The following is a 27,865-nucleotide window of genomic DNA, read 5'->3' as shown; positions in this document are numbered from 1 at the left end:
ACTTCCTTCAGCTGGATGGAAAGGCCCTTATAGGTGCTTCTAATGACCTCCTGTACTAAAACCTTAACAAGACAAACTCAAGGATTCATATATCTTACCTCAAACTCCTTCTGAGGACATATCCATGCAGACTTCAGAACTGGCCAATGCTCACCTTCAACTACACCAGCAACTGAGTACACCAGTAACTGAAACCAAACCCTTTTGACATCTCCTCTAACTCTTACACATACATTTCATAAATCGTTTAGTATTTAATTTTTTAAAAACTGTCTGAGACTTTTAGTGTTTGCCATGGTATATTTTCCTAAATGATTGAAATAATGCTGAGCCTGGTTTTAACGAAACTACAAATGAGATATTATGTCCTCTCACTAACCATACTCATGACTGCTTGCTACTTAGCTGTAAGACTTCCAGTATGTGTTCTCATAAATGTTATGGCACATGCAGTATGTGGCTGAGAATATTAGCAAGGGCGTCTTTCTCACTGGCTTCAACAACCGTCCCAGAGGCTGCATTCCTGCCCACTCAGCCTCATCTTTACCGGAGCCTAGTAACCAGCCCTCCTAGCACCATGGGACATAACAACACTGGCTGCCACATGTACAAAATGATGCTTGGCCCACAGGGGACCTGCATACAGCTGTTCCCCAAATAAGAACCACAGCTATGGTGAAGATTCTGTAAGAATGATTGACCTAACAGGGTACCAACAAACCAAAATAATGATTGCACCTGTGTATGGCTTGCTGAGCCAATGAGCTCACTGGAGTTACTTCACGGGAGCATGAGTGAGTCACCAAAAAGTCCAAACGCAGCACAGGGATTATTTCATGAAAGGCACCTCAGGAGTCTCATCCTGAGTTGACCTCCATCTCCCACATCCTCTAGCATTTCCTAAGACCATATGGAACAGGACTGGCTATGCAGGACCCAGAAACAGATGACAGTAACATCTTTGTTAGAGTGAACATACTGAGCCAGATGATGAGTTTTGTGGAATGGGAGGTAAGATAGATCCAACAGGGAAAGAGAGGAACAGGGAGAATGAGCCTTGTTCATGGGTATAAGAACAGTAATCTGTTTGGTGAGAAAACATACATAGATGGGGATGTCTGCTACTTCAACGGCATGTGGTACAGGGGCTATGTTTTCAGTAAGTGGCATACTGAATGGATAACAAAGTGAGCCGTTTATTAACATTTATAGTATTTAAACCAGGCTCCATGGATAATTCTGTATAGTATGTTCTATTGCAATGTCTTGCTGAGGCCTGCCTCGGGTGTTCCCACGGTGAGCTCAAGTGCTGTTTTTTCTCTGTTCCGGGTCATGCGGATTCCTCAGGAAGTATCCAGTCTCTTGTTGTTGTTTTTGAACATTTCCACTTTCCTATAGCCGATAATCTTCAGGTCTGAAAGATAAAAAAAACGGTGTGTACTTCTTCATGAACCATTCTTTCATTTTCTCCTGGCTGAAGAAGATTACTTTTTCCCCTTTAAAATGGAAGTGATTGTTTACTGAGAAATCCCTAAGGACAGCACTTCTAACACACATTCAAAGCAAAGTATCACAAAACAGAAGAGACAACTTCAAAGTACTTTAGAAAGTAAACCACAGTCTATGCCTAAATATTTACGCGCTTAGTAACTTAGAAAGTTCAGTTTCTCAGGCTGGTGGGTTGCTCAGTGGGTAGAGGTGCTAGTGTGCAGGCCTGATGACATAAGATTGATCCCTGGAACCCACACCAGGGAAGAGAAAATGGACTCCCACATGTTGCCCTGATCTCGGGATGCATGTTTAATGTGTTTTCAAAAAGCAAGAAAACAACAACAACAACAACAACAAAAACCCCCCTAAAATCACAAGTTTTTTTTCTTACTTAAAATAGATTTCCTTTCATGTTAACAAGTGCTGCTGATCTGTTCATATCCAGAAGAGCTGCTTAGAATGCCTCATGTGAGCAAATCTCACCACTGCAAACCCCAGATCTATGGTTTACACCAGTGATGGACTGGCTGAAACATGATGGGAAAGTTGCAAAGCACCCTCTCCCCTAAGCTTGGCTAATAGCTCCCAACTGTGAGGAACAGCAAATCAACTTAAGTCCTGTGGAAAATGTCATATGACCAGGCTAGCTAGCACAGTTATAGAAAACCCTGAAGCTGTCACCCCAGATCCCAGCGCCTTACAGGATTAGAGAATGTAGAATCTTTCTTCACTGTCTTTAAGTTTTATAAGGACACGGGTAAAATTCTTGCCTTAATATTACTTAAACTAAACTACAATACACATAATTATTAGGAGGAATGGCTTTCATGTCAGAGGTCACACACTGAAGTTAAAACCTTGATCCTTTCAGTAGCTGCAGCCCGAATAAGGTGCTCCTTTGGGTGTTTCCTGGTGCCACTGTTCCAGCACCTGGAGCCCCACTTTGCTTTTATAGCATCATGTGGATTCCTCATTGAACACGTTGAACCTGATCCCGCTCAGCGGGAAGACAATTCCAAGACCATTCCCGGGCGTCCTCATACTCCTGTCTCCATCCCCTCCACCCCTCTCAGCAGGCACATTTCTAATAACATACTCAGTAGCTTGTGTTCCATGGAGAACGTGGGATTTCGCTGTAAATTTTCAAGCACCACTTAATGTTGTAGGATATTTGTACCCGTGTGAAGATGTGTCACTGTGATTGGTTTAATAAACAACTGAATGGCCAATGGCTAGGCAGGAGGAGGTATAGGGGGAACTTCTGGGCAGAGAGAGAGAACTATGGGAAGGAGAAAGGGTGGAGTTGCCAGCCAGAGAAGGAGAAGAAAGAGGAGGTGCAAGATGAAAGAAAGGTAAAAAGCCACGAGGTAAAACATAGATTAATATTAATGGGTCAATTTAAGTGATAAGAACTAATGGGACAAGCCTAAGCTAAGGCCCTAGCTTTCATAATTAATAATAAATCTCTATGTCATTATTTGGGAGCTGGCTGGCGTGTCAGAGAAAGCCTTGTTATAAAAGGCACTCAAACTTTCCACTCTGTTTCTCTATAAAGGTGAATTTTGTTAATATAAAGCATTATTAACAAGTGAGGGATTAAAATGCAGTTCAAGATAAACGCAGTCTTTCCAAATAAAAGCTCTCCTAGAAAACTATGCAAAACTCAAAACTAAAGAAGTCTAAAATGATCCAATTTTTATTTTTAGCCTACACAATAAAAAATTTCCATTTCAACAAGAGCACCACAGAGTATATAATCATTGGAGTTGTGTAATATGCTGGCAAAACTGCAACAATTATGGAAATAATTACTGAGAGAATTTAAATAATTGTCCACTTGAAAGCTACAATTTCAGGCCACTGAAGTATAAAGAAAGAATAGCCCTGTTATTTTTTAATTTCTTCTCACAAATAAGGAGAAATTCTAAGTGCATACCCCGCAATCACACTTGTACAATCAGGCACATACCTACTTTGTATTATCTAGAGCATAAAATATAAACTTTATAGCATTTTCCTCAAAAAGATTCTGTATTCTTTAGGTTTAAAAGACACTAACATGACAAATTTACCCACTACTGAAAGAAGTGAGATGGACAGCCAGTATTACCTATGGAAAAATGGCTTTACTTTTGAAAAAGTTATGACTTTTGTTATCAACAGATTTCATCTCTTATCTTCTACCATTATTTTAAAAAATGACTAATCAATAACTAAGAAAAAAATGAATTAGCATACTGAGAGCAGGTCTAAAAAAACATAACCTCTGTAAGCACTAAAACAGTTTAAATCAGTGGTTCTCAACCTTCCTGACACTGCGACCCTTTAATACAGTCCCTCATGCTGTGGTGACCCCCAACCATAAAATTATTTCTGTTGCTACTTCAGAACTGTAATTTTGCTACTGTTGTTAACAGTAATGTAAATATCTGTGCTTTCTGATGGTCTTAGGTGACCCCTATGAAAGGGTCATTTGACCCCTGAAGGGGCTGCGACCCACAGATTGAGAATCACTGATTTAAATAAAATCCCAACAATGTTAGTTTTTAATTAAGATGAAATCAACCTTATTAATCACCTGCTGGCTTAATGTTTAGGTTGACAATTATTACTGATGTTCAAAAGCTTTAGCCTCCAAGAGGAAAGTTTATAAATTTCTATATTACCAAAAGCCAACAAAAATCCCCATGTAAGTTTTATTACCAGGAATACAAAAAAACCAAAGGAGGCCACTTCCTAGTGTATTCACTCCTGGTGTGGTCCAGGACACCTGCTTCAGTCATGTCTCTGCAGATTCACCATCAGACCGATCCTGAATCATTTCTAACCATTACATTCCAAATTAAGACTATAGTCTTGGTTCAGCTATTTTTGGTGGAATAAAAGTTTATTTTAAGTTAAGTTCTTCCTCCAAAAGGAGAGAGATTTTTATCACATAAAGGTGAACATTCAAAAATAAGAAATTCCACTTTCAGTGCATTGAATTGAATGGTATTTGAGGTACTTTAATTTTACTTCTAAACTATACAGAATTTACAAAGTGCTAAACATCAATGGTATAGGCCAGCAAGGTGGTCACTCGTGGTTACTAAAACTTAAGCTTATTAAAATGACATCAGATTCAAGTCTATTCCTGTCTCAGTAATGACAGTACAGGGTTCAGTCCCACAGCTGGCCAGAGCTGGCTGTCTATGAAGCTGTTCCTGGTCACATGCGTCTCATGCACTAAAAACTACCTGAACCTAATGGCAGCTCTAATATGCAGAGAAAATGACATTTTGAATATTTATGTTAAATGATTAATATACCTATACACGGTAAAGTTTCAGTAAGTGTATATCCATATACTATTTTGGCAATAGAAGTTACCATGTGTTGCATTAACTACTTAGGAGGAAAAACCACAACTTTAATGAACCCTAAAGAAAAGCCCAACGTCTAATGCATATTCCTGCTCCAGGGGACTATGGAGTGAAAGGACAGGAAAATCCATCTCCACAGCAGTAACTCAAAACTAAACCAAGCGGCTCCAAGTTCCACTGAGAATCTCCTTAAAAATCATCAGAGAAAAGCCCTTTCTGAGTCTATTTATTTAGTGGAGACACTCAAGTTACAATAAGCAGTGTGACTAGTATGGTTTGATATAGCAATATTAAATAGACTTAGTTTTGAATGTTAGTATATTACCACACTGCTTGAGTTAAACTCTTTAGAATATATTATAACTTCAAGTTCATAAAATGTTTGGGGACATATTTGGTTTAATTGAACCCATGTCAGATCTAGTAAAAAATGCTATCACAATTCTTCTGGTCAGGAATATAAACTTACTTCTGATGGTAATTCTGTGAGACTAACAGACATGGAATACCTCTATTTCTGGGACGTTGTTACAGAAGGCAACTTGACAGGACATATTATGTACTTTTTTAGAATGTAATTTATCAAAACTGAGTATCTGGGATTCTTTCTACGTATATACTTTTATATAACAATGCTACGTTAGCAAGCATGCCGGTACTGTGTAAGTTCAGATGAGGAAACAGGCTTACTTAGGGGTACAGACCTAAGTCATAGAGAGGCAAATCCAAACTGAAGTATGGAAGCTGTGTAGATTAATTTTGAGGGCCTTCATTCAAATTCATTCATTTTCAGAAGCACTCACTGAGCCCTGAGAACACATGCCAAGTACTATCTCCATGAGCTGGGTTTCTCAGATGCATGGACGTCTCAGTCCTTATGTTCCCAGGCAGCAGCAGTAGCCGACCTGTTTACAGTCTGGCACACCACAGATGTACAAGGTGAGGGAGGCACTCCAGTGCTAAGATGGGAGGGTGACCTAGGAGGTTCTGCTCAATCCCTAGTCCACCCCTTACAATTACGAGATGTTAGTGACTAGTCCACACTTTTCTTTGCCTCTGTTTTCCAATTTATAAAAATGGGAACCAAACTATACTAACCTATTAGTTACTCAGAGGATAATTACCTGTAATAACATGTAAAGTACTTTCTTTCTTGCTATTTTTTACTGTTATTAATACAGAGAGACAAATAATAAAAGATATAAATTAAATTATTTTAGGTAGTGATAAATGTCTGTAAAAACTGAAAAATGATTTTTGTTTCATTTTTTTCCTAAACATTTTTTTTTTAGAACTTCACTTATAAAAGCTAATGAAGAAAATTATGTACCTTAATTAATTCTCTTGGTAAGAATCTGCTGAGTGCTTATGTAGCATGCTGGGCACTGTGCTCAGCACTGAGCAAGACAAGAATGCCGTCTTCTTGTGAAATCAAGTGAGCAAAACAAGACACTAAAGAGACGAGAGCACACGTCTCAACTGCACGAGGATAAATACAGCAGTGAAAAGAAAAGCCCATGATGACTGCCTACAGTGGGGAGCCTGAGCCAGTCGAGGGCTATGGGGGCACTGCCTGAGCAAGTGAGGGACATGCTTCATCTGCATTCCCAAGTCAGGAAGCCTGGAGATAACGAGAGAGAAGATGGCTGGTCATTAGGGCATAAGGTACAGGAAATTTTATGGAGGAGAGGAAAACGTTTTATTTTTTTCTTCTTCTAGGATCGAAACTAAAATTCCAGAGTCAATGGACTTTTAATTAGGTGACATTCTTATCTTTACAAAACAATGTGAAAATCGAGACTCACTGCTTTTAGGTTAATGACAGTGGATTTACCATTAAAAGAGATAGTCACTCCAAATAATGTCACCTCAAGTGAAGTATCCTTTGGGTCCAACATCTCCATTGGAGTTTATTTGTAGTTCTTAGCTGCTGAGGTTCAAAGGGGATGAGAAACCGTTTATTCCCACACCTTTAAGGCTCTTATTCTTTTTCAAAGCTCAGCTTGAAAAACAGGAAGGCAGAAAGACACAAGGAAAGGCACACTTACGGAGCCCACACTCTCGGGAAAGCCTCTACTTCCTCTGGGGTGTACTCATCTAGCCGTTTAGGCACTTTCCGTGGCTGAGGAAGCTCCTCCACCAAGTTCTTGAGAATATCTTCGGGAATATCCTACATTAAACACATTTGAGACTTAAAATTCTTAAAATATATTTCCTATTAGTAAACAATAAACAAGTATTAGAAACTAGCCAAAGGAATCAGAAAAACACTGTAATTTTTAAAATTCTTTGTATAAATCCCTGAGAAGTACAATGGACCAGTGATGTACATTGTAATTGGTCCTTCCCTTCTTTTCTCCCTCCACCTCTTTGCTCCTTGCGACAAGGTTTTACCCAGGTTGGCCATAAAACACTCTAATAGCCCAGGCTGGCTTTGAATGTGTGATCACCCTACCTCAGCCTCCCAAGTGCTGGATACAGTTGTGTGCCACCCTGGAAACTTAATTTTGAAAAAGTAGTAATTAATTCCTTGTCTGTATCAGGAGCTGTTGTCTTGATTCACGCTCACACTTCCGCCCAACTGAGTGATGTGCCAGGTTGCTGTATCTAGTACTACTGCCTTCTAAACTTGAATTTTCCTTCTCAGAATTTAGTTTGGTTATGCAGATTGTGACCTAGCCTGTATGAATCATAATTTCAAACATTCTTGCTAAGTCATGGGCAATAATTAGCAATCTGAGTCGTTAATCTCTGATCCATAGAAAGCTTACTACTTATCATATAAAATGAAACAAAATTACTTTTTCACAGTTGATGAAACTATCATTGAGGACCTCCATTTCACAGGGCACTCATAATAGTCCCCATTAAAAAGAAAGCAGTGACTGACATGCAAACAGAACTTGAAGATCTTTTTGATTTTTATTGTAATAATATGTCACTTAATGCTTTAATGAAGGAATAATTACCAATGTGCATGTGTGCGTATGTTCATACATGTATGTACTGTGTTCACTTTAAAATACAATAAATACGTTGGAAGTCGAGATAGAATTATTGAAAATAAACCTATGGCAATTGTTTGAAAGCGGGAAAGAAGGCTTCCCTGAGCACTGAGGAAAAGCCCTGGTCTCAGCATTGCTGACTTACCTCGTCTGGAAAAAGATGCAACCTTTGCATCATGGTTCTTCTGTGCAGGTTTTTGGGCAGCATGCCATAAGTAGCTAATTTCACAATCTGAAAAGCAGAGACACTGAGGACTTAGTAGAAGATGAGCCTCAGATGGACTGAAAGCACACACAATTAGATGGCGGTGAAAAGGAACGGCTGAGAGGCCACGTGGACACAGTAAAGACAGATGGAAGTGAGTACCCAGGAACACCAGAAAGAAACTGTATCACTGTCCACACTGCTGTTTTCTGGAGGTGCTACTTGCTTATTGTTTACTGAGAAAAAGAGCAAACGGAAGGGACTGGACATAACCCTCGTATGTGCTAATTTTTAACACGAGTCACTTTCTAAGTTTACAGAAAACCAGAGGGGCCTGAGTCCTGTGTCCTGCAGGAGGGAGAGCAGTGAGATTTAAATTCATAAACTAATCTGAGTACGGTTTCACTGACAGTAAGACGCAGGTTGGCAGCCATTCTAATGTAATGTTCTATTACAGTAAGACCTGACAACCATTTAGAAGTTCCGCACGTTATCATCTGGGTGCGCTGTATCATCTGCTGGGTATGTTAACGTTCACCAACAATTTACTGGTTGTATAGTAGTCAGCGTGTTACATTTTAACAATGTATTTATGATGCTGTGAAGCAAGTGTTATAATCAGCCTCACCTAGCAGAAGAGACAACTGACTGTGGGTAAAGACTGACCTAATTCCATCTACCTATCATATGGCTGTACTGGAATTCGAATGAAGTGTTCGACTCCCAGGAACAGAAACACGGTACATGCAATCACACCCAAAATACACTTCTCTCCATAACTTATTAGGATGACACATGTCTGGAGGCACCACACACACACACACACACACACACACACACACACACACACACACAAACACACACACACGCAGGTAAAACACTCATACACAGAAAAATAATTAATAAATAAAATGTTAACGAATTAAGCTCTTTCAATGAGTTAATAATGCAAATAGGTTTAAATTAAATATTTTCTAAGCCTTCACCAAACATTTTGTATCATGTTTCAATTTTTGTTCTCTTCAAAACTGTAATTAGAACGCAGTAGAAAGACATGTATAAAACTGCCATAATTAAACCCATTTGTTGCAACGTAACTTGAAAAGTAAAAAATGTTAAAAAATACTTTTTATAAAACTTATCAAGTGTCATTATTAAAAAGTTGAATTATATTGCCTCCTAGTGTACAGTTAACATATTCAAAATGAAACAGAAACTAACTTTCGAACTTTTAAATACTTATAATTAAAACTGTAATTTGTTGTGACAGTTAGATTAGAGAATATCATCTAGCCAACCTTACAGTTTTTCTATACAGGCCTACATAACAAGTGGGACATAATACAGTGACCTGTGATAGTGTAAAAACACACACTAGCTAGGAAACAGAAAACTACTTCCTAAAAAGTGATGTCTGAGCATGTATGATACAGATAACGTGCGGAACTTCTAAATGGTTGTCAGTCTTACTATGATAGAATATCCCTCTCCTACATTTCATCATGAAAACTCAAGGTAGTATAAACACATGGTAGCATCATGTCAATTTATCCATCCTCCCTCTAACTTTTTTTTAGAAAAACAAGGTGTATTTTTGGAGTAATACCTTGTTCACTTATAAGCGCATTTAAGAAAAAAGCTAGTAGTCACCAAAGGGGCAAGGGCTGGTTCTTCTGAGTATAGTTCAAAGGTCAGGTTTATGGACAGGCAAAAAGGAAAAATAAGTTGTAAAACAGCAAGAGGAGACAGTAGTGGGACAAACACATGGATTAGAACTTTGTTGAGTATGTCATTCAAATAATAATAAACAATAATAGTGTTTATTATTAATAAACAATAATACTTATTATTAAACATTAATAACAGTGCTTACTTTATCTTTTAATAGTGATATAGATTTATTTAATTAATAATAGTGTTTATTGTTTATTAAAATATCTTGTAGGGTTAGGGATACAGTTCAGTGGTAGAGTGGTGGCCTAGCAAGCTAGACTCCGGGTTTAATTTCTAACAAACACAACTTTTCGATATTTTCTTAGCCCTCCCAATTCGATATTCTTGTTATTTATCCTGATATCATTTGACTTCTGATGTTGTCTGTTGGGGAGTGTTTTCTTTTTTTCTTATTTGCTTACAATCCATTGTTCCCCTGCCTTCCTTCTGGGGTCTGTTTCCTACTCCATGAAATACTGGAAGGGATAGTGATGTTAGGAGGAGTTAGAAAGTTTAAACTATAGAAATTATATCCCAGGTAAATGCAAATCAAAAGGAGACTGAACAGCTATATTCAAATTAGGAAAACACCAGTGCTCAAGGGAAGAAGCATTACTGGAGTTATCTCCAAACGCACTGATGTCCACCTATTTATTCTTTAAGATTATAATCCCAAACTTAAATTCATCTAACACTAAATCTTCTACATATATGCTCCCCAAATGACAGAGCTATATAGAAAATAAATAAACCCATGACTTAGATTTTAGTATCTAACAAATAAACCCTCAATCAGACAATAAATTAGGCAAATTAACTGGTAAGATTAAAATATACTAAGTTAACACATTATATCCCTTTGTTTTTCTCCAAAGGTATTTGCAGTGAGCTTATCATATTCTAGACAAGGTCAGATGTGCTAAAAATAAAAAAGTATCTGAAGCTGGGCGGTGGTGGTGCACGCCTTTAATCCCAGCACTCGGGAGGGAGAGGCAGGCGGATCTCTGTGAGTTTGAGGCCAGCCTGGTCTACAAAGCGAGTTCCAGGAAAGGCGCAAAGCTACAAAGAGAAACCCTGTCTCAAAAAAACCAAAAAAAAAGTATCTGAATTCTTTGAGTTGATTTAACTAATGATAGTAATTAGGAAACAGAACTGAATGATAATGAATATGGCATTAATAAAACTTTGTGTAATACGATGAAGCAGGTATTGCCCCGAATAGTGCCTATATTAGAAGGGAATGGCAAAAACAGTCTGAATCAGTCTGGTCCAGATGACCAATACAAACTGTAAGCTTACCGCCACTGGGTCCTTCAGGTGAAGTTGTGCAGCTGTTACCTGTCTAAACCCACCTGGGTAGCTGTTAAAAGAAGAAACATGTTTTTAAGCTGACCATCCTTTTATAGTAACAAAAGGATTCTAACAAATTATATTTTGCTTCTGGAAATTGTTTATTAAAATTTTATATATATTTACAAGATGTCCTCTGACCTCCTCTCCACACAAGCATGTATATGTACATGCTCACATGTGCTGTGGGATAATGCTCTTGTATACTGGTTTAATAAAATGCTGACTGGCCAGTAGCCAGGCAGGAAGTATAGGCGGGGTGAGCAGACTAGGAGAATGCTGGGAAGAGGAAGGGAAGAATCAGGAGTCACCAGCCTGACGCAGGGAAGCAAGATGACAAGGCAGAACTGAGAAAAGGTACCAAGCCATGTGGCTAAAACATAAGAATTACAGGTTAATTTAAGTGTAAGAGCTAGTCAGTAATAAGCCTGAGCTAATGGCTGAGCAGTTACAATTAATATAAGCTTCTGAGTGATTATTTTATAAGCAGATGCAGGACCGCAGGGCCAGGTGAGACTGGAAAAACCTTCTGGTTACACACACACACACACACACACACACACACACACACACACACACACACACACACACGTTAAAAATAAATATGTAAGCTATGCTGTTAAAATATTTCCTTAAGTGGCTATCACTATTTCACAGGTAGTTAACTCAGAAAATTATTTTCTTAGCATAATTATTTTCATATGAATTTTGTTATTCACTCATTCATTCTATTACCTACTCATTCTATCTAGATTACCACTTATTCATTAAAAAAAAAAGAAAGAAATAGCAATGAGCCAGAATAATAATGTTCTCTACGAAGTTAGACTAACTGCATAATGTAGGTATGAGAACCTGGGAATGTGATGGCAGAGCATTTGGTCCTGGAGGCAAATTCACTCTCTGTCTTCTTACACTGAGACATGGTCTCACAGCTCAGGCTGGCCTCCACCTCCTCACAAAGCTGAGGATGCTGCTCAACCGGGGTTACAGCTGGTTACCAACCATTTGGCCAGTTCATTATACAGGTAACACTCCTGCTCTAACAGACAGTAAAGGATCACTAGGAATTATGTGTTGGTTCCAGGTAATAAATTACCTACTGCACAGTGCTCAGATCAAATATCGGACTTAAATGGACAAACTGGAATCAGCGCACTACTCAGATCCAGACCTAGAAACCAGATTCTGTCAGTGCCTCTCAGATAATGGGAGACACTGGTTGTATGTTTGTACGGGAGGTAGTCTAATAAAAACTGTTATTTGCCCCATCTAATTTTACAAAATTCTGAGTCAAAGGAGAAAATCACCTTGGGAAAGTGTAAGAAACTGACAACAATACATAGTTATGAGGGCTTACTATCCTAAATAAAAGAAAAAAAATTTAAATGGTTTTTACAAAACAAAAAAACCAAAAGGGAAAAAGTGGACAGCTAGTGTTTCCAAGAGAAAAATTGAGGATTACCCAAATTTAAGTTACTTTCAAGAAATTCTGAAAAGAATTCTAAGATGATTGAGTAAACCACACCTTAGGACTTCAACTTAAAACAAACATATTAAATGTTTACTGAGAAAGATGGGTCATTTTCAAGCTGCTACAAGTTATTTGTTTCATGGAATTTCAGTTTTAGAGGAAGAAACACCCGTCTAGACGTCTATTCTTATAGTCTCCCCCTTCATGGAAAACTACTTTGTAATGTCTATGCTAAAGATTACCTTTCTATTTTCAACACTGGGCTGGCAAATTCTAAACCGTAATACCACTTATGCTATATTTCAGGATTTTGGACTTTCTCCTGAAGGACCTGGAAAGCTAATATAAATCCCAAGCAGGAGATGACTTGAGTAATGCGATAGTCAATTGACTCGCACAAGTGAAAAGCAACTACATTTCTTCCTTTACTGAAATGCCCCGGAGGGAATAAGGGAAAAATGATTGATATGACAGCCATGAATTTCTCATATAAATTAATTCAACACACACTTTCTAAGTGCCTGTTTTGCTGCATATGAGGGATGCACAGGTAAATAAGACAGGATCCTGTCTTAAAGAGAGTGATGACATGATTTTTGGTCAGTCACGTCAAAACATTTTAATGAATTTAAACAAGGTAATTCAACACTAAAAAAAAAAATAATAAGTCAATGTTCATAAACGATTTGTTGAGAAGGGACTTTCTGAGACAAGAATTCTGAATGATTTCAATGGAAAAGCCAGATTAAATTATACAAAAATTAACTAACAGTAAAGAACATCATAAAGTTCCTAAGAAACAAAAAAAATTAACAATAGACTAATATTCCAATAGACTAAAAGCACATAAATAGTGGTAAGAAAAAAAAAAAAGCTGGGGGTGCAGCATACTCCTACACACCCTGTACTTGGAGATAGAGACAGGAAGATCAGGAGTTCAAGGCCAGATTCAGTCACCTAACAAGCTCAAGACAGGCCTGGGCTTCATCAAAGTCTGTTTCAAAGAACCCCAAACAAATAAATTATGCCCCCCTAAATACCCGAAGGTGATACGAAAGAGCAGAAACCTCACTATTAAGCAAGTGAAAATAATCAGATGTCCATAAAAATTGCAGAGCCTTATTACTATTCATTGTTTTTAATGTTAGATTATGGCTGCAGTCATCAAAACCCAGGTCAGCTTCTACAATAGCAGAATGACTCTGGAAGTGAAAAGACCTATTCATTCCTTTCATCTCAAAATTCATTTCCTTTCCAGAGGTTCTTTTTAAGTGAACTTACATATTTTATAAAGTTAATGGATAAAAATACTATCCAACTGTATAAAAACCTAGATGCTTTCATTTTAAACATAGAAGAATAATGCCTGGTAAATCACACAGTACACTGCTATCCAATGCTATAAAATCATTTTTATGAAAAGGTTCTCAGAATTTCATACTAGGTAAAAAAAGATATAAACTTACATACACACTAAAATGCAGAGTCATGGATCAGAAGTGAATTTTAATTCCTTTTTTTCAAAACTCTTATTTTCTAAAAGTCACATGTATTAAAAATCTACAACTAAAAAGTACAATTTTTGAACACAAAACTGTGATGCAGTACTGAAGAGCACAAGAAAGCGGTGTAGACAAGGCCCGATGAGGAGCAAACAGGAAGAGAGAAACAAAGTGATCACCCCCTGGGCAACGAGAATACAGGGAAGGCATTCCGAGGGCTGCCAACGCTAGTGTTAGTGGGTGAACCGGGTCCTTGTCAAAGGGACAAACAGCCCATGCAGGGGCATCGAGGTGAGGAGCAACGGTGTATTCTCTAAAAGAGCACGGATGAAGGAGCAGTGGTACTGTGTGCTGACCACACGCCAAGGAGCATGAATCTTCCCGTCAGTGAGAGGGCACCACTGTCTGACACCCTCCTCACACTAGAGTGTGAATCCTCCTGTCAGTGAGAAGGCACTACCATCTGACACCCTCCTCACACTAGAGTGTGAATCCTCCCGTCAGTGTGAGGGCACCACTGTCTGACACACTCCTCACACTAGAGTGTGAATCCTCCCGTCAGTGTGAGGGCACCACTGTCTGACACACTCCTCACACTAGAGTGTGAATCCTCCTGTCAGTGAGAGGGCACTCCCGTCTGACACCCTCCTCACACTAGAGTGTGAATTTTCATGTCAGTGAGAAAGCACTCCCGTCTGACATCCTCCTCACACTAGAGTGTGAATCCTCCTGTCAGTGAGAGGGCACTACCGTCTGACACCCTCCTCACACTAGAGTGTGAATCCTCCTGTCAGTGAGAGGGCACCACTGTCTGACACCCTCCTCACACTAGAGTGTGAATCCTCCTGTCAGTGAGAGGGCACTACCGTCTGACACCCTCCTCACACTAGAGTGTGAATCCTCCTGTCAGTGAGAGGGCACTACCGTCTGACACCCTCCTCACACTAGAGTGTGAATTTTCATGTCAGTGAGAAAGCACTCCCATCTGACACCCTCCTCAGACTGGCTGCTCACCAGTGCTCTGTGCTGCTGGTAGCTGCTTCTGCCCATCAGCTGCAGTAACAGTCCAGCTTCTTGGTGAGATACTCACCTTCAGGCATTTGCAGCATTATGTTCTCATGACTTTTCACATTTCTTTCCCAGTTCTCATTTTACAGAACTTAGCTGACAAAGATTTGCCAGTAGCAGAAGTTACTAGAGATGCATGAGTTTATTTCTGTGAAATTGTGTTAAGATTTCCAGAACATACATATACACATACATATATATATATATATATATATATATATATATATATATATATATATATATATATATATATTTGGTTTTTCGAGACAGGGTTTCTCTGTGTAGTTTTGCGCCTTTCCTGGAACTCACTTTGTAGACCAGGCTGGCCTTGAACTCACAGAAATCCGCCTGCCTCTGCCTCCCGAGTGCTGGGATTAAAGGTGTGCGCCACCACCTCCCGGCTTCCACAACATATTTTAAGGGGAGGAATGGACAGAATCTGGCTCTAGAAAATAAAGTTACTTGAAGCATTTAAGATGTGCTTGGGCAAGAGAGGAAAAGAACAGACTGTGACTTCAAAGGTGAAGGTGCAGTCAGAAATGAAAGAATGACTGTGAGTGGACGATCAGGGCTGAGTGGTTAAGAGCACTCAGCTCTTACAGTGGACCCTGTGGTGATATTTTGTTTGTGATCTAACAAATAAAGCTTGCCTGGAGATCAGAGTGCGGAGCTAAGCCACTAGTTAGTCATTGAGGCCGGGCGGTGGTGGCACACACCTTTAATCCCAGCACTTGGGAAGCAGAGGCAGATGGATCTCTGTGAGTTCAAGGCCACCCTGGGCTATACAAGATTGATCCAGTCTAAAAGAGAAACAGAACCAGGCAGTGGTGGGACACACCTTGGATTCCAGCCCTTGGGATCTCATGCCTTTAATCCTAGCACTAGGGAGGTGGAGACAGGAAGTGATATGGCTGGGCGAAGAGAGGAATATAAAGGGGGAGGAGACAGGAGCTCAGCTCTCTTTTCTGCTGAGGATTCCTAGAGGTAAGAACTAGTGGCTGGCTGCTCTGCTTCTCGGATCTTTCAGCTTTCACCGATATCTGACTCTGGGTTTTTATTATAAGACCAATTAGGATTCGTGCTACAGCACCGGTTCGCCATTCCACTCACATGGCAGTTCACAGCTGTGTCGAACTGCCGTTCCAGAGGCCCCGATGCCCTCTTCTGGCCTCCTTGTGCACTGTACCCAAGTGCTCTGTATACACGCATGCAGGCAAAGCATTCATACACATAAACTAAAAGAGTGGAAGATCAACATTTATAACCATAACTTGGATGACAGCACAGAGGTAGGTTTAAGTAAATTTTGCCCTTCACCTGAAACTATGGGTTAATTCAATACAGATGGCAAAACCAGATCTCAAAATAATATGAAGAGGAAATCTAAAATGGAGCAAAGCTAATCTCCTGCTGTTGGATTAACACAACTAAAACATACATAAAGAGACATAATTTAACAAGGATGTGGTTTCTGGCTGTCAGTAAATGTTCTGAACCACAATACTGACATGGCCTTGAAGAAAATCTATTTTACAGCAAAAGATGACCTAGCTGGAAAGGTGGAGGACAGAGTCCCACCGTCCTTGGGAACCCAGTAAGCACATTTCCCCAGGAGAGATGGTGACAGACAAGATGGGAGCCAGAGAGGAGAGGTCATCCCTTACTGTTCGTGTGAGATTTCCGTGTTCAGACAGTGCTGCAAACAGTGAGAGGAATTACAGGAAGGAGAAAGACTGACCGTGCACTGCGTGGTGGTCTGTTTTTGGTCAACAAGCTTGACATGCAATATCAATAAAATCAGTATTTTCTAACATGCCAATTATAAAAAACCAAAACAAAATAAAAAAACTACCCTTTTCCTTTAAAATAAGGGTAATGGTATTATTAAAGCCACACATCTGAATTGTTTTCCCCAGCAATGATATTTTCTTACCCGGTATGTGAGGAGTACACTTTTTGCTCCCATTTGTTTCCAGAAAAGGCAATATGTCTTGTGTTTATTATGACAACATGATCTCCACAGTCACCTGGATTTCAAAAGAAACAAGGCAGAAAGACTTCGTATGAAAACATAAAACATCAAAGCCTTAAAAACAATGGCTTGATTATTTAGTTACCAAAGTGCAAACAACACATTCAAAAATAAAAATCACAGTGCAAGATCACAATCCTTGAACACATTTGATTCATTTGATATACCACGAAGATCTCAACACTGGAAGAAAGGTAAAATAAAAATTTAAAAGATGGCAATGGCGACAACACATTGTTTAGAGGCAAACTATAATTATTCTGTTTACTCTTCCCCTTGATAATTCTCCTGCTAAAACTTACATTTAAACAGTTCTATTACATTTAAGTAGATGATAAAAGTTTTCCTTTACACATAGCAAAGAAAATGAAAACAGTATGTACATAAAAGTACAAAGTCTATTTTACCAATAGGAAAATTAGAAACAAATGTGAGACATTACGATTGATTAGTATTCTTTTCAATTTTAGACAACAATAGAACACTATGACTTTATGCATTAACTACTGCCACAAGGCGTTTTCCAACCACATTTAACTAGTGAAATCTAAATGGCACTCTCAGCAAAGACTGCAAACAGACTGGACAGGACAGATGACCTGAAAACCACAATACATGTATTGTGTTAATTTCCTCATGAAAAAGACCTTTACGTTTGTGTCCATCTAAAAACAAACTGAAATGTCAACATGTAAGTTTCCACATGAACCACTGTTCATAAAGTCATTGGCCAATCTGAAACATTAAATCACCGTTCTACTACTTAGAAAAAACAACAACAAAAACTTCAAAAGATTCTAGAACCGTATTTTAAAAACGTCACTAAAAATAGTAAGTATAAATTAGTATACTACTAGAATCTCCAAAAGTCACATGAGAAGGTTCTATGCAAAGAAGGAATTTGAACCCAGAACGGACAGGTTCATACTTTAGCATCGAGGGTGAAGGAAGGGGACAGAAAGAGCAGTGGTTTGCACTGCCAGTGTAAAGTGGGGAGAGGCTACAGGGAGGAACTGACAGCCTGCTGCTGCTGGGCTGGAAGGGAACGTCTGACAGTATCTGCCTGATGAAATGACACAAGCGCCTAGGAGCGACAAACGCTGGCCAGGGACATTTGGACAGGGAACGAGGAGGTCAACTGAGGAGGGTGTGAAAATGTTCCAGAAGCCTCGGCATGCTGAATGACCCCAGCGTCACAGAGCTCACAACTACAGCAGCGGAGACCTTTCAAGCTTAGGCGATTTGCTGATGCTCACACATAGCTACCAAGTCAGGCTCAGCTGTGATACCTACTGAAGAAAAAAACCACATCCTTAAAAAGGCTTTAAATATGTACAAAATATCTAATGTCACTTAAAAATTGTACAAAAATCATCAAAAAGGCTCAAATAAGATGAAAACAATGTCTTTTACATCTAGGGTACAGATTATTTTTCCATAGTAAGTTATGTCAAATCTCTTTATCTTTAAAACACCTTGCTACTACAAAATAAAACTGACCTGCAACTAAATATTTGTGTTTAAGTGAACTACAGATGAATACAAAAGTAACCACTGGTGGAAAAGATTGAAGTCCTGATTACAGTATGATTGGTTTTGTCTAAATTTGTTAATGAAATCCATACATTTTCATTTAAAATTTTAAAAAGTTGTTTCTTTGTGTGTGAAAGCAGGGCTATGCGTGCCATGAAGCTTACGCGGAGGTCAGAGGACAGCTCTCCAGAGGTGGTTCCTCCTTCCACCTTTCTGTGGGTCACTGGGATTGGACAGAGGTTGCCAGATGTGGGCAGCAAGCATTTGCAGTCACCAAGCCACTCATGGCACAATTTTAAACTTTTAACTAAAAATGTACAGTTTTGGTCCATGTACTGACGGTAAACAAATCAGAATTCCTGCATCATTTTTTTTAGACTCTGTCATTTTATGTTTCCACCAAGAGATGAATAATACAATTTCTCCATTTTTTTTCACTCATTATCACTATTTTTTTTTTCAAAGCTCACTGTGGTTTTAATTTGCATCTCCCCTACTGGCTTGTATTAATTAGACTTGCATGTACCTGCCCTCTGGTCATGTACCCTGTTCATTTTCTAATTAGACTGTGACTTTCTAGTGTTGTTTCAGTTCTTTATGCAGTCTAGGTAAAAGTCCTTTGTTAACTGGGTGGTTTGCAAATATCTCCTTCTAGTCTGATGCTTGTTTTTCTTCCTCCCCACAAGCCCTACTTTAGCATGTTGTTTTTTTAAGCCGAACCTAAGAGTCTTTGGATATCTCCTTCAACCAGTGCAGCACTGTTCTTATATACTGTAAGGTTTGGTGTAAAAAATATTCAAAAATTGCTATTCAAAGTAAGTAATAAACAATAAAAGTTGGCACTGGCCTTTCTGCTTACTTCCAACCTTCTAAGGTCAAATATGGAAAGATTCACGTGAACATGATTTCTGGCATCGGAGCCTGTGTGTAGCCACAGGTCACTGTGTGACCATAAACACTGGCTGACTAAGAAGATGGTAATAACACGCTGATGAGTCGTGTCATCTGCTCCTTGACCTACATCTTCCACAAAAATCAAATCTCAGAGTTACAGTGCTAATGTAGCATGTCGAAGACCAAGGTGCAATCTCCAGTAAAACACACACACACAAACACACACACACACATACATACACACACACACACACACACACACACACTGGGGGGGGGGAGAGAGAGAGAGAGAGAGAGAGAGAGAGACGGACAGACAGATAGACAGACAGAGGAGGGAGGGAGGGAGGGAGGGAGGGAGGGAGGGAGGGAGGGAGGGAGGGAGGAAGGAAAAAATCAAACAAAGTAGTTTCTTAGGGGCAAGCCTGTTTGCCTGTTTCTCCTAACATCTTGCAAGGCCCACAGCAAATCAAGCAGTTCAAATATTATGTTACATTCTGATACCTTAATGGTCAACTTTATAGCCATCCCTACAGGTCTGACCATTTGCTGTTTATTTTCCAAACAAAATATATACAGTGATTATGAATACCTAACACCCGTTAACTGCTTGTTAAACTACTAAATGTCAGAAATAAACTCTAAAAGACAATGCATTTACCAACCACTGATGATTTAGAATTTGATTATAGTGACATCTTGTGGCCATGAGAAGCTTTGCTGATGTAGTTAAACACAGTGAGGCAAACGGCAAATTTAACCTTTAGAAAGTTCAAGGTTTCCAACTTCATAGAGAAGCTATTCTGTTCTTAAGAAAGGATGGCCCCCAGGCAGTCATGACAGCTCTTCTGCTATCCCAGCAGAGTGTGTACTTGTAGCATCTAAAGAACACGTAAGAAACAATGACTCCCTCTTAAACAAAGAACTTACTGAGGAGGCTGCGGTCCTTGGGGACAGAAATTAGTGACTATGACTTGTTTTAGTTTACCTCCAATTTCTTATCACTGCGGTTTCTACAAAGGCAGTCTCAGTGGAACTGTTTACTGTTTATTGATTCTATTCCTAAGGAACAAATACATGGACAGGAAATGCTGTAAGTGCTAAAAACCACACAGAAGACAATGAGGAATCTCCTATGTGAGGAAGCAGGAGTCCAAGGGTCGGCCCCAACTATACTATGACGTAGCTGAAAGACAATGAAAATGCCACCATATTCTTCCTTCAGTTTTTCATCTACCTCTGGGGCAGGTAAAACATCTCAAGTCAGGAGAAATTATACAAATTTGCAATTCTGTGAAGATGCATGGTTTTGGTTTGCCAAATATTTTTTTTTAAAGAAAAATAGCCATTTATTTTTAGCGAAAGTACAAATGCTGCTCACTATTTCTTTCAAAATTCAGTTGATCTCATTGTTCATGACTTCGTATTTGTAAATTTCCTTAGCTGTTAGAACTTGAGTTGCCTGATACACACATTGCCAGCTTTGGCTACAGAAAACAATGTCCTGTTTCTTCTCTCCAATGCAAATAGTGCCGTTCTGAAGGTCTGTTGTAGTTTTTGCATTTATATATATATATTTTTTTTGGTTTTTCGAGACAGGGTTTCTCTGTGTAGCTTTGCGCCTCTCCTGGAACTCACTTGGTAGCCCAGGTAGCACTTATATTTTTTGTTAAGTGCCTTCACTCTTAAAGTACCCCTCAACTCTGGTACTGGAATACTGTGTAATATTCCTGAGCATAGGAGGGCTGTGTAATATGCTCTGAGAGATAATGTGTATTAGATAAACTTAGTTCACAACTGAGTTATGTTATAATGTTGTGGATCAAGAGCTCAGTGTTAAAGAACACACACACACACACACACACACACACACACAAATAAAGATCTTTACAGAAATCCACACAAACAAGGTTAGATATTGAGTGGATAATAGAAATATTGTGACATGCATTTCCCCTTAAAATTCTGTGCAGTAGTAAGTAATCCAGTTGTCATGGTGACTACAGACCAAACTCAGGGAAGAAAAGTGGTGACTATTTATGAAGCATCTGTTTGAAATGTCACGCACAAGCTACTTCTGATGAGTATTTGGTAGGAGCCACATACTACTTGAGGTGCTTGAGCATGGTAAAAGCCTTAGATTAATATGCTACACACAGATTTCAGAGTACAGGTTATTCCAATACTCTACTGAAAGTTTATTCCAGAAGGAAGATCAATAGGCTTAATACATAAGAAAAATTATAAAGCCTTGTTCTTAGCTAAATCCTATCATTTGAAATAACTTCTTTCTTGCTCCAGCTTCATGGATCTCAAAATCTAGCTGCTCAAATGCCAAGGCTCTAGATGAAAGTTTTTTTTCTTTCCATTTTCTTAACTAGTATTTATAAATGCAAAACATTCATACAACAAATAATTTTTACATTCCACTATTATGGGTACTTAGAATTCTTCTTTGTTTTTTAAATTAAGTCTAGTGAAGAAAGGTAGACAGCAAGTATGTTCATGTCAAGTGATACATAAATGTTATTTTAAAAAATGGCAAAGTAGGGTTCAAAGGGTGAATGGGTGACTGGACAGAGGGCCCAAGGAAGGCCTTGTTTAGGACAGAAATGACTAGCCAGAAAAACAGAAGATACAAAAAAGTGAACCATGAAGAATTGGGAAAGAACAAGCAGGCAGAGAAGAGAGTGTGAAGGGACCCAAGCAAACACGTGCTTGCTAGACCAGTTAAGGAGACAGCAGCAGGCCTTAGAGGATTGCTCAGAGGACAGTTGGGAATAATGTAAGAGGTTCAGGAGTCACGTTAATAAGTCCAATAGGGGACAGGCACAACTCTGCGTTTTATTCTGTAGTTTTGGAAAAGATAACTCAGCCTAGTCTGTGCAGGGACTATGCATGAGCAAGAAAGTGTAGAGAACAACAGTTCAAAGAGAACAGAGGCAGAGAATGAAAAGCTGCCAGACCTCAAGGAATGCTGCTTGCTAACTTTTAAATTAGGTATGCTTATGCAGGTCGTGGGGCTTATGCAGGTCATGGGGACTCAAAGAGTCACAGAACTTAGAAATAGAGAAGGCTTCAAACAAGAACATCCAAGAAGACACAGATACTGTTAATTAAGATGGGGAAAACTGAGGACAGGCTGGTTTGGGTAGGGAAAATCCAGGAGTAAAATGTCTCTAATTGGGCTGATTTACTGCAGATGACTACTGAGTACCCAAGAGGACATGCTGAGCAGAAACTGGACACATGAGTGTAGCATACAGGTCAAAAGCAGTGACAGGTATTTGGAAGGATTTACACACATAGTTCTTAGAGCTCTGAGATGGAAATCAGTCACTCAATGAATGAGAAGAGGTCTACAGGCTGGGCTGTAGGGTATGCCTACTTTTTAGTGAGAGGAAAACTAGGTTGTGACAGGAAAATGCCTCAGTAAACAAAGTCAATCTAAAATGCCTACAAGCCTAACTCTTGTAGAATGAAAATAGTCTTATCATTTTAGAAATAGCATACAGAAAGCAATTCTTTAATTCAAGAGTGAAAGGCAACCTACCATATTCAGCTAGCTCTGTCTTTCTAGGGAAGGAATATTAGAAAATAGGCAGGACTGGTGTTAAAAACTCTCTACTCAAAGGCACGTCACATGAGAAGAGACATGTGCAAGGGAAACCCAATTTATAGGGCAAATCAGGATACTATTCGAATGGAAGTAAGGGCTACTGGAGATTTTCTGTTTGGCAACAATATAACACAGAGCTGTCCTGGAAGAACTGGTCTCAGACACAGTCCAGTCAAAGTTCACACGGTTCCTCTCTAGAGTGTAAACTGTGGCTGCTAACGACGGGGGTAAGACAATACTCACTCAGCTGGTGGTACACTGGTTTATGTAATCCTTGAAGTTTTTTCGAGGCTATAGCGGCAAGTTTGCCAGGGGGCTGCATTTTGCCATCTAAGAGATACCACATTCGAGCAAAAGTGGCCCATTGCTTGAAAAGAAAAAAGATGAAGAACATTCTAGTTAGAATGGAAATAATTAAATACATCATTACATGCCATCATGTGTTGCTACAGCCATATCGGATGGAAACGGCAGAAGTCATAAAGCCAGCACGGCTGCTTGATAAGGATCCAGCAAAGCTGAGGCACATGATGGCCACTGAGGCAACCTTGGTTTTCATCTCCACCTGTCGCATACTGGGGAGACTTTTAATATTTGCACAATTTAGGGATACTGGATTGATGGAAAATTTCTTATGAATCATTTATGCCTTCTCCCAGGAAGTCCTGAACATACTATTCCCCCACCCCCTACTTCTAGGGAAATATCCTTATCTACTTGAAAGTCTTCCTTATGCCTTGGAGGTTATGACACACATAAAGAAACCAGAGGTCAGGGCGGTGGTGGTGCACGCCTTTAATCCCAGCACTCGGGAGGCAGAGCCAGGAAGATCTCTGTGAGTTCGAGGCCGGCCTGGGCTACCAAGTGAGTTCCAGGAAAGGCGCAAAGCTACACAGAGAAACCCTGTCTTGAAAAACCAAAGGGAAAAAAAAAAAGAGTTAATAATACAATGCTTGGGACATGGCAAAATGCCTGGGATTGCTTCAAGATTTTGTTTTAGTTTATCATCCTTGAAGCAACTACAGCTACCAGCCTGAGAACAGGCTGTCATTTGCCTCTAGATTCTTAAAAATTGGGTTGTAGGGTTAATAAGTGAAAATGATAACTGTTTATTAATGATGTCAAAACTTGAGTTTTGATTGGAAATGATAACTCTATTCTGTCATAGTTTATCAACGATGACTAAAAGATGAACAAGAGAAAGTGAAACACATGTCCAAAAAACAAAAATGATGTGATCTGTGTTTTGGAACAACATGAATGTATCCCTGCTTATTGAATTCTAAGCACTCTAGCTGCTAGTTTGTCAGGCTGCAAGATCTCCTGACCATCATGGCCTGGCTCACTTCCCTCACCAACTCCTTATATCTTCTGCTGGGACCTGTCCCATAGGGGACGGCTCCCATCAGAGTAGAACAAGCTACAAAAAGATATGCTTCCTCTCTGTCCATCCCTCCTAAAACAAAACTAAAAATTATCCCGTGCCTGATTCCTCCCGTTGCTGCTCTTGCATCCACCCATCTTCAGACCCTGTCCTCATCAGGAGCTAGACTCAGGCAATATGTATTCTACAATTAAGCCAATGATTACTTTGAAAAACAGACTATGGTTAAAATTTGTGTGTGCGCATTCTGTTTTCACTGCCGGCTCTAAAGTCTTTTCTCATTATTGTATTGAGATAGTACATTATACAGAAAGTTGAGTAGCTAATTGGCAACTGAAGACAATTCAAGACCTCAGTTCTAGGAGAATGAAATACAACTGCGCAATCAGAAAAGTATAGCTGAACTTCAATATTTCTATGTGTGTGTGTGACACTGGGGCTTGAGGCAAGCATTCCACCACTGAGATACATCACTAGGCCCCCTTTTAACGCCTTTGAGTCAGAGTTTCACTAAACTACTCAGTTTGGCCTTGAACTCACTCTGTACCCTCCAAAGACTTGAACTTACAACCCTCCCACTTCATCCTCCAGAACATCTGGTATTACAGGCTTGTCTTCAATAGGCATCTTTAGGTCTTCAATATCTCCAAACTAAGAAAATTATATCTATTCCAGACAAATCTTGACCAGGTGCTTTCATTATGCATACACACAGAGATTATATGCTAGAAAAATACAATTCAGCTTGTGGTTTCACATTAGTTATCCTCAACTTTAAACTAGCCCATGCATATGCAAAGACAAGTTTCCCCCATCCCATGCAGACTAATACTTAAAACAGTTTTGATTTTGTTTTTTTTTTTTTTTGGTTTTTCGAGACAGGGTTTCTCTGTGTAGCTTTGCGCCTCTCCTGGAACTCACTTGGTAGCCTAGGCTGGCCTCGAACTCACAGAGATCCGCCTGGCTCTGCCTCCCAAGTGCTGGGATTAAAGGCGTGCGCCACCACCGCCCGGCCAGTTTGATAAACAATACAAATACTGCCACAATGTCAACCCGCTGCCAAAGTTTAAAAATGTTTACTTTCACATCCTGTATTTACCTCTATACAGACAGGTAAGAACTACACTTAAAGGAGCCGTTCTTCAAGTGACATTAGGCTAGAAGTCACCTTGGATTAACATATAGAAAACTAGTTCTTTCTTTTCTACCTAAAATCTGCTTCGGTTTCAGTGTTCCCTAAAAAACAGCCTTCCGGTTGCCCAAACCAGAATCCTTTAATGTAATTCTTGTTTCTTCTTTCACCCACATTCAATCTTTTAACACATACTGTGGGCTTTTCAGCACTCCAGTGTTTTAGCCTGGCTTGTGCATGAGTATCTTGTGTGGTATACTAGAATAGCAATTCAAACTGATTTTCCCCTTTTGTCCTTCACAGATCCCTATCTGTGAACAGTCTATCTTCCACCTGGCAGCCTGGGTGCTAGGTCCTTTTAATGCCTAAAACTTGTAGGTCAAAACCTTCCAGCAGGTCCCCATTCTTTTCTGCTTTTGAAACAGTCTCATGTAGCGCAGGCCGACTTCAAGCTCGCTATGTAGCTGAGAAGAATGGCCTTGAACTTCTGATCTTTCTTCCTCCACCTCCCAAGTGCTAGAATAACATGCGTGCACCATAATGCCAGGTTTATGTCTTGCTGGGGATGAAACCCAGGGCTTCCTGCACGCTAGACAGGTACTGAACTGAATCAGCTACAGCTCCACCCTTTCCCCCTCCCCGCCAGTCTCCATTGTACTAAACAAACATCTTTCAATGGTTTTCAGTGCTCCATGTCATTCAACTTATTATCTCACTGGAATTCTCTCCTAGGACTCTCTGCAGGGAACAAAAGATACTAGACGGGAAGGCTGAAGAGAGAGAGGAGTACCCAGACAAAGATATCAAAGCGGTGGCCTGAGTCACAACCCTCTGGTATGTGACTCCCTAAGGCGCTTCTTGGCCACGAGTGTCAGCTTCCCTGAAGGTTCACTAAATCCCCGTGAACCACCGCTCTTCATTTTCGCCAGCGTCATGAGCACACCACCACGCCAGACGCGCGCGAGCTCACCTGGGGCGCCCTAGAGAAGCTGGACATGCTTCCCCGCTTGCAGCGTCCTCTGGTTTCCACTCGCCCAGCCGGGACACCAGCATCACCCGTCCGGCCGGAAACACCGACAACTGAGCACGACGGTTCCTACTTCCGGCGAGCACTCTTCTGCTTCTCCGCCACGCTCCGGTCCCGGACCCCCAGGAGCCGTTTCGTTACTACATGGAGCAAAGAGTGTGGCTACTGAGAGAATAATTTCCAAAAATAATGGGCGGAAAAACCGACCTAGGACATTATTCCCGGCCCACCTAAGCGGCAGGAAACCGGAAGTGCGCGTTGCGCGCGGCTCTTTTGAGACCTAAAACTGAGGCTGAGCGCGAAGAAAATGGATCGGTACTTGCTGCTCGTCACCTGGAGGGAAGGAAAGTGTCGATCGGTGGCTGGTGGGGAGAGCCAACCCGGGACTGAGGCGGCGTCCCTGGAGAGCACCGAGAAACAGCCTCGTAAGTGCTGGGCTGAGAAGAGGCGGGAAAGACCGGCGGGGAGACGAAGGGATTTGAGTTTATGTTGAGGTCCCAGGGGGAGGAGCATAGGTCAACTGGTCCCAGGAAGATGCAAACTCTCAGAAGAAGTTTTAATAAAAACCGAACAGTATTATATTAATGGAAAATATATAAAATTGTGGGTATTGGATCCCAGTGCGCCAAGGGCTTGGCACATTGAATGTTTAGCTGGTTGAATCCTCTGGTAGCATAGTAATCGAATTCTGCTTTCTGGAAAGGTAAGCCTTTAGAAAGTCAGTGTTCCACCTTGAAGAAAATACAGAAAGAAACGATGGAGTCTGCAGATCTCAGGCTACATTCTATGGAGGAGACACGTCACACTTTTTTTTTTTAAAGAAGTGACAAATTTTAAGCGATTTTTAGCTGCTTTTGATTGTATTTGCTCTTTGATGTCTCGTCTAGTCTCTATATTGCGTTTTCCATGTTTTGATCAAGCAGACGTTTTGAGGAAGAAATGTATATGGTTCTTTTGGAAGGAAGTTTTGACTTTTTGTTACCGACTAGCATGTACGAATCAGGAGCCTTGACTATTTTCTCTGTTTGTTCAAATTTATCAGCGCTTGAGTAGAATCTTGATCCCCAGGTATTCTGG

At 40.0% G+C, this 27,865-nt stretch overlaps 2 protein-coding genes across 3 annotated transcripts in view; one reads left to right on the top strand and one right to left on the bottom strand.

Moving 5' to 3' along the window:
- Positions 1–1,263: 1,263 nt before the first annotated feature.
- Positions 1,264–26,899, bottom strand: Mrpl13 (mitochondrial ribosomal protein L13). 2 transcript variants are annotated; one of them, XM_059246963.1, is made up of 7 exons: positions 26,732–26,899; positions 23,489–23,612; positions 17,104–17,197; positions 11,076–11,136; positions 8,004–8,090; positions 6,902–7,023; positions 1,264–1,414 (listed from the first exon to the last, which is right to left on the bottom strand). In XM_059246963.1, the coding sequence occupies exons 1-7, from the start codon at positions 26,756–26,758 to the stop codon at positions 1,393–1,395; spliced, it is 537 nt and encodes a 178-aa protein (XP_059102946.1). In that variant the 5' UTR covers positions 26,759–26,899; the 3' UTR covers positions 1,264–1,392. The 2 variants fall into 2 exon arrangements, with proteins under 2 accessions (XP_059102946.1, XP_059102947.1); XM_059246964.1 differs by lacking the exon at positions 26,732–26,899 and adding an exon at positions 26,552–26,667.
- The window catches only part of Mtbp (MDM2 binding protein), a 71,046-nt gene continuing 70,057 nt past the window's right edge, over positions 26,877–27,865 (top strand). The window contains exon 1 of the mRNA XM_059246965.1: positions 26,877–27,213. Coding sequence (XP_059102948.1) covers positions 27,096–27,213 — 118 coding nt within the window. The 5' untranslated portion in view covers positions 26,877–27,095. The remainder of the gene's footprint in view (positions 27,214–27,865) is intronic.

This window comes from Peromyscus eremicus, chromosome 20, assembly GCF_949786415.1.
Source record: "Peromyscus eremicus chromosome 20, PerEre_H2_v1, whole genome shotgun sequence".
In the NCBI taxonomy this organism is placed as follows: Eukaryota; Metazoa; Chordata; class Mammalia; order Rodentia; family Cricetidae; genus Peromyscus; species Peromyscus eremicus.
The sequence above is the reverse complement of the archived record's forward strand: the minus strand, read 5'-3'. Positions and strand labels throughout refer to the sequence as shown.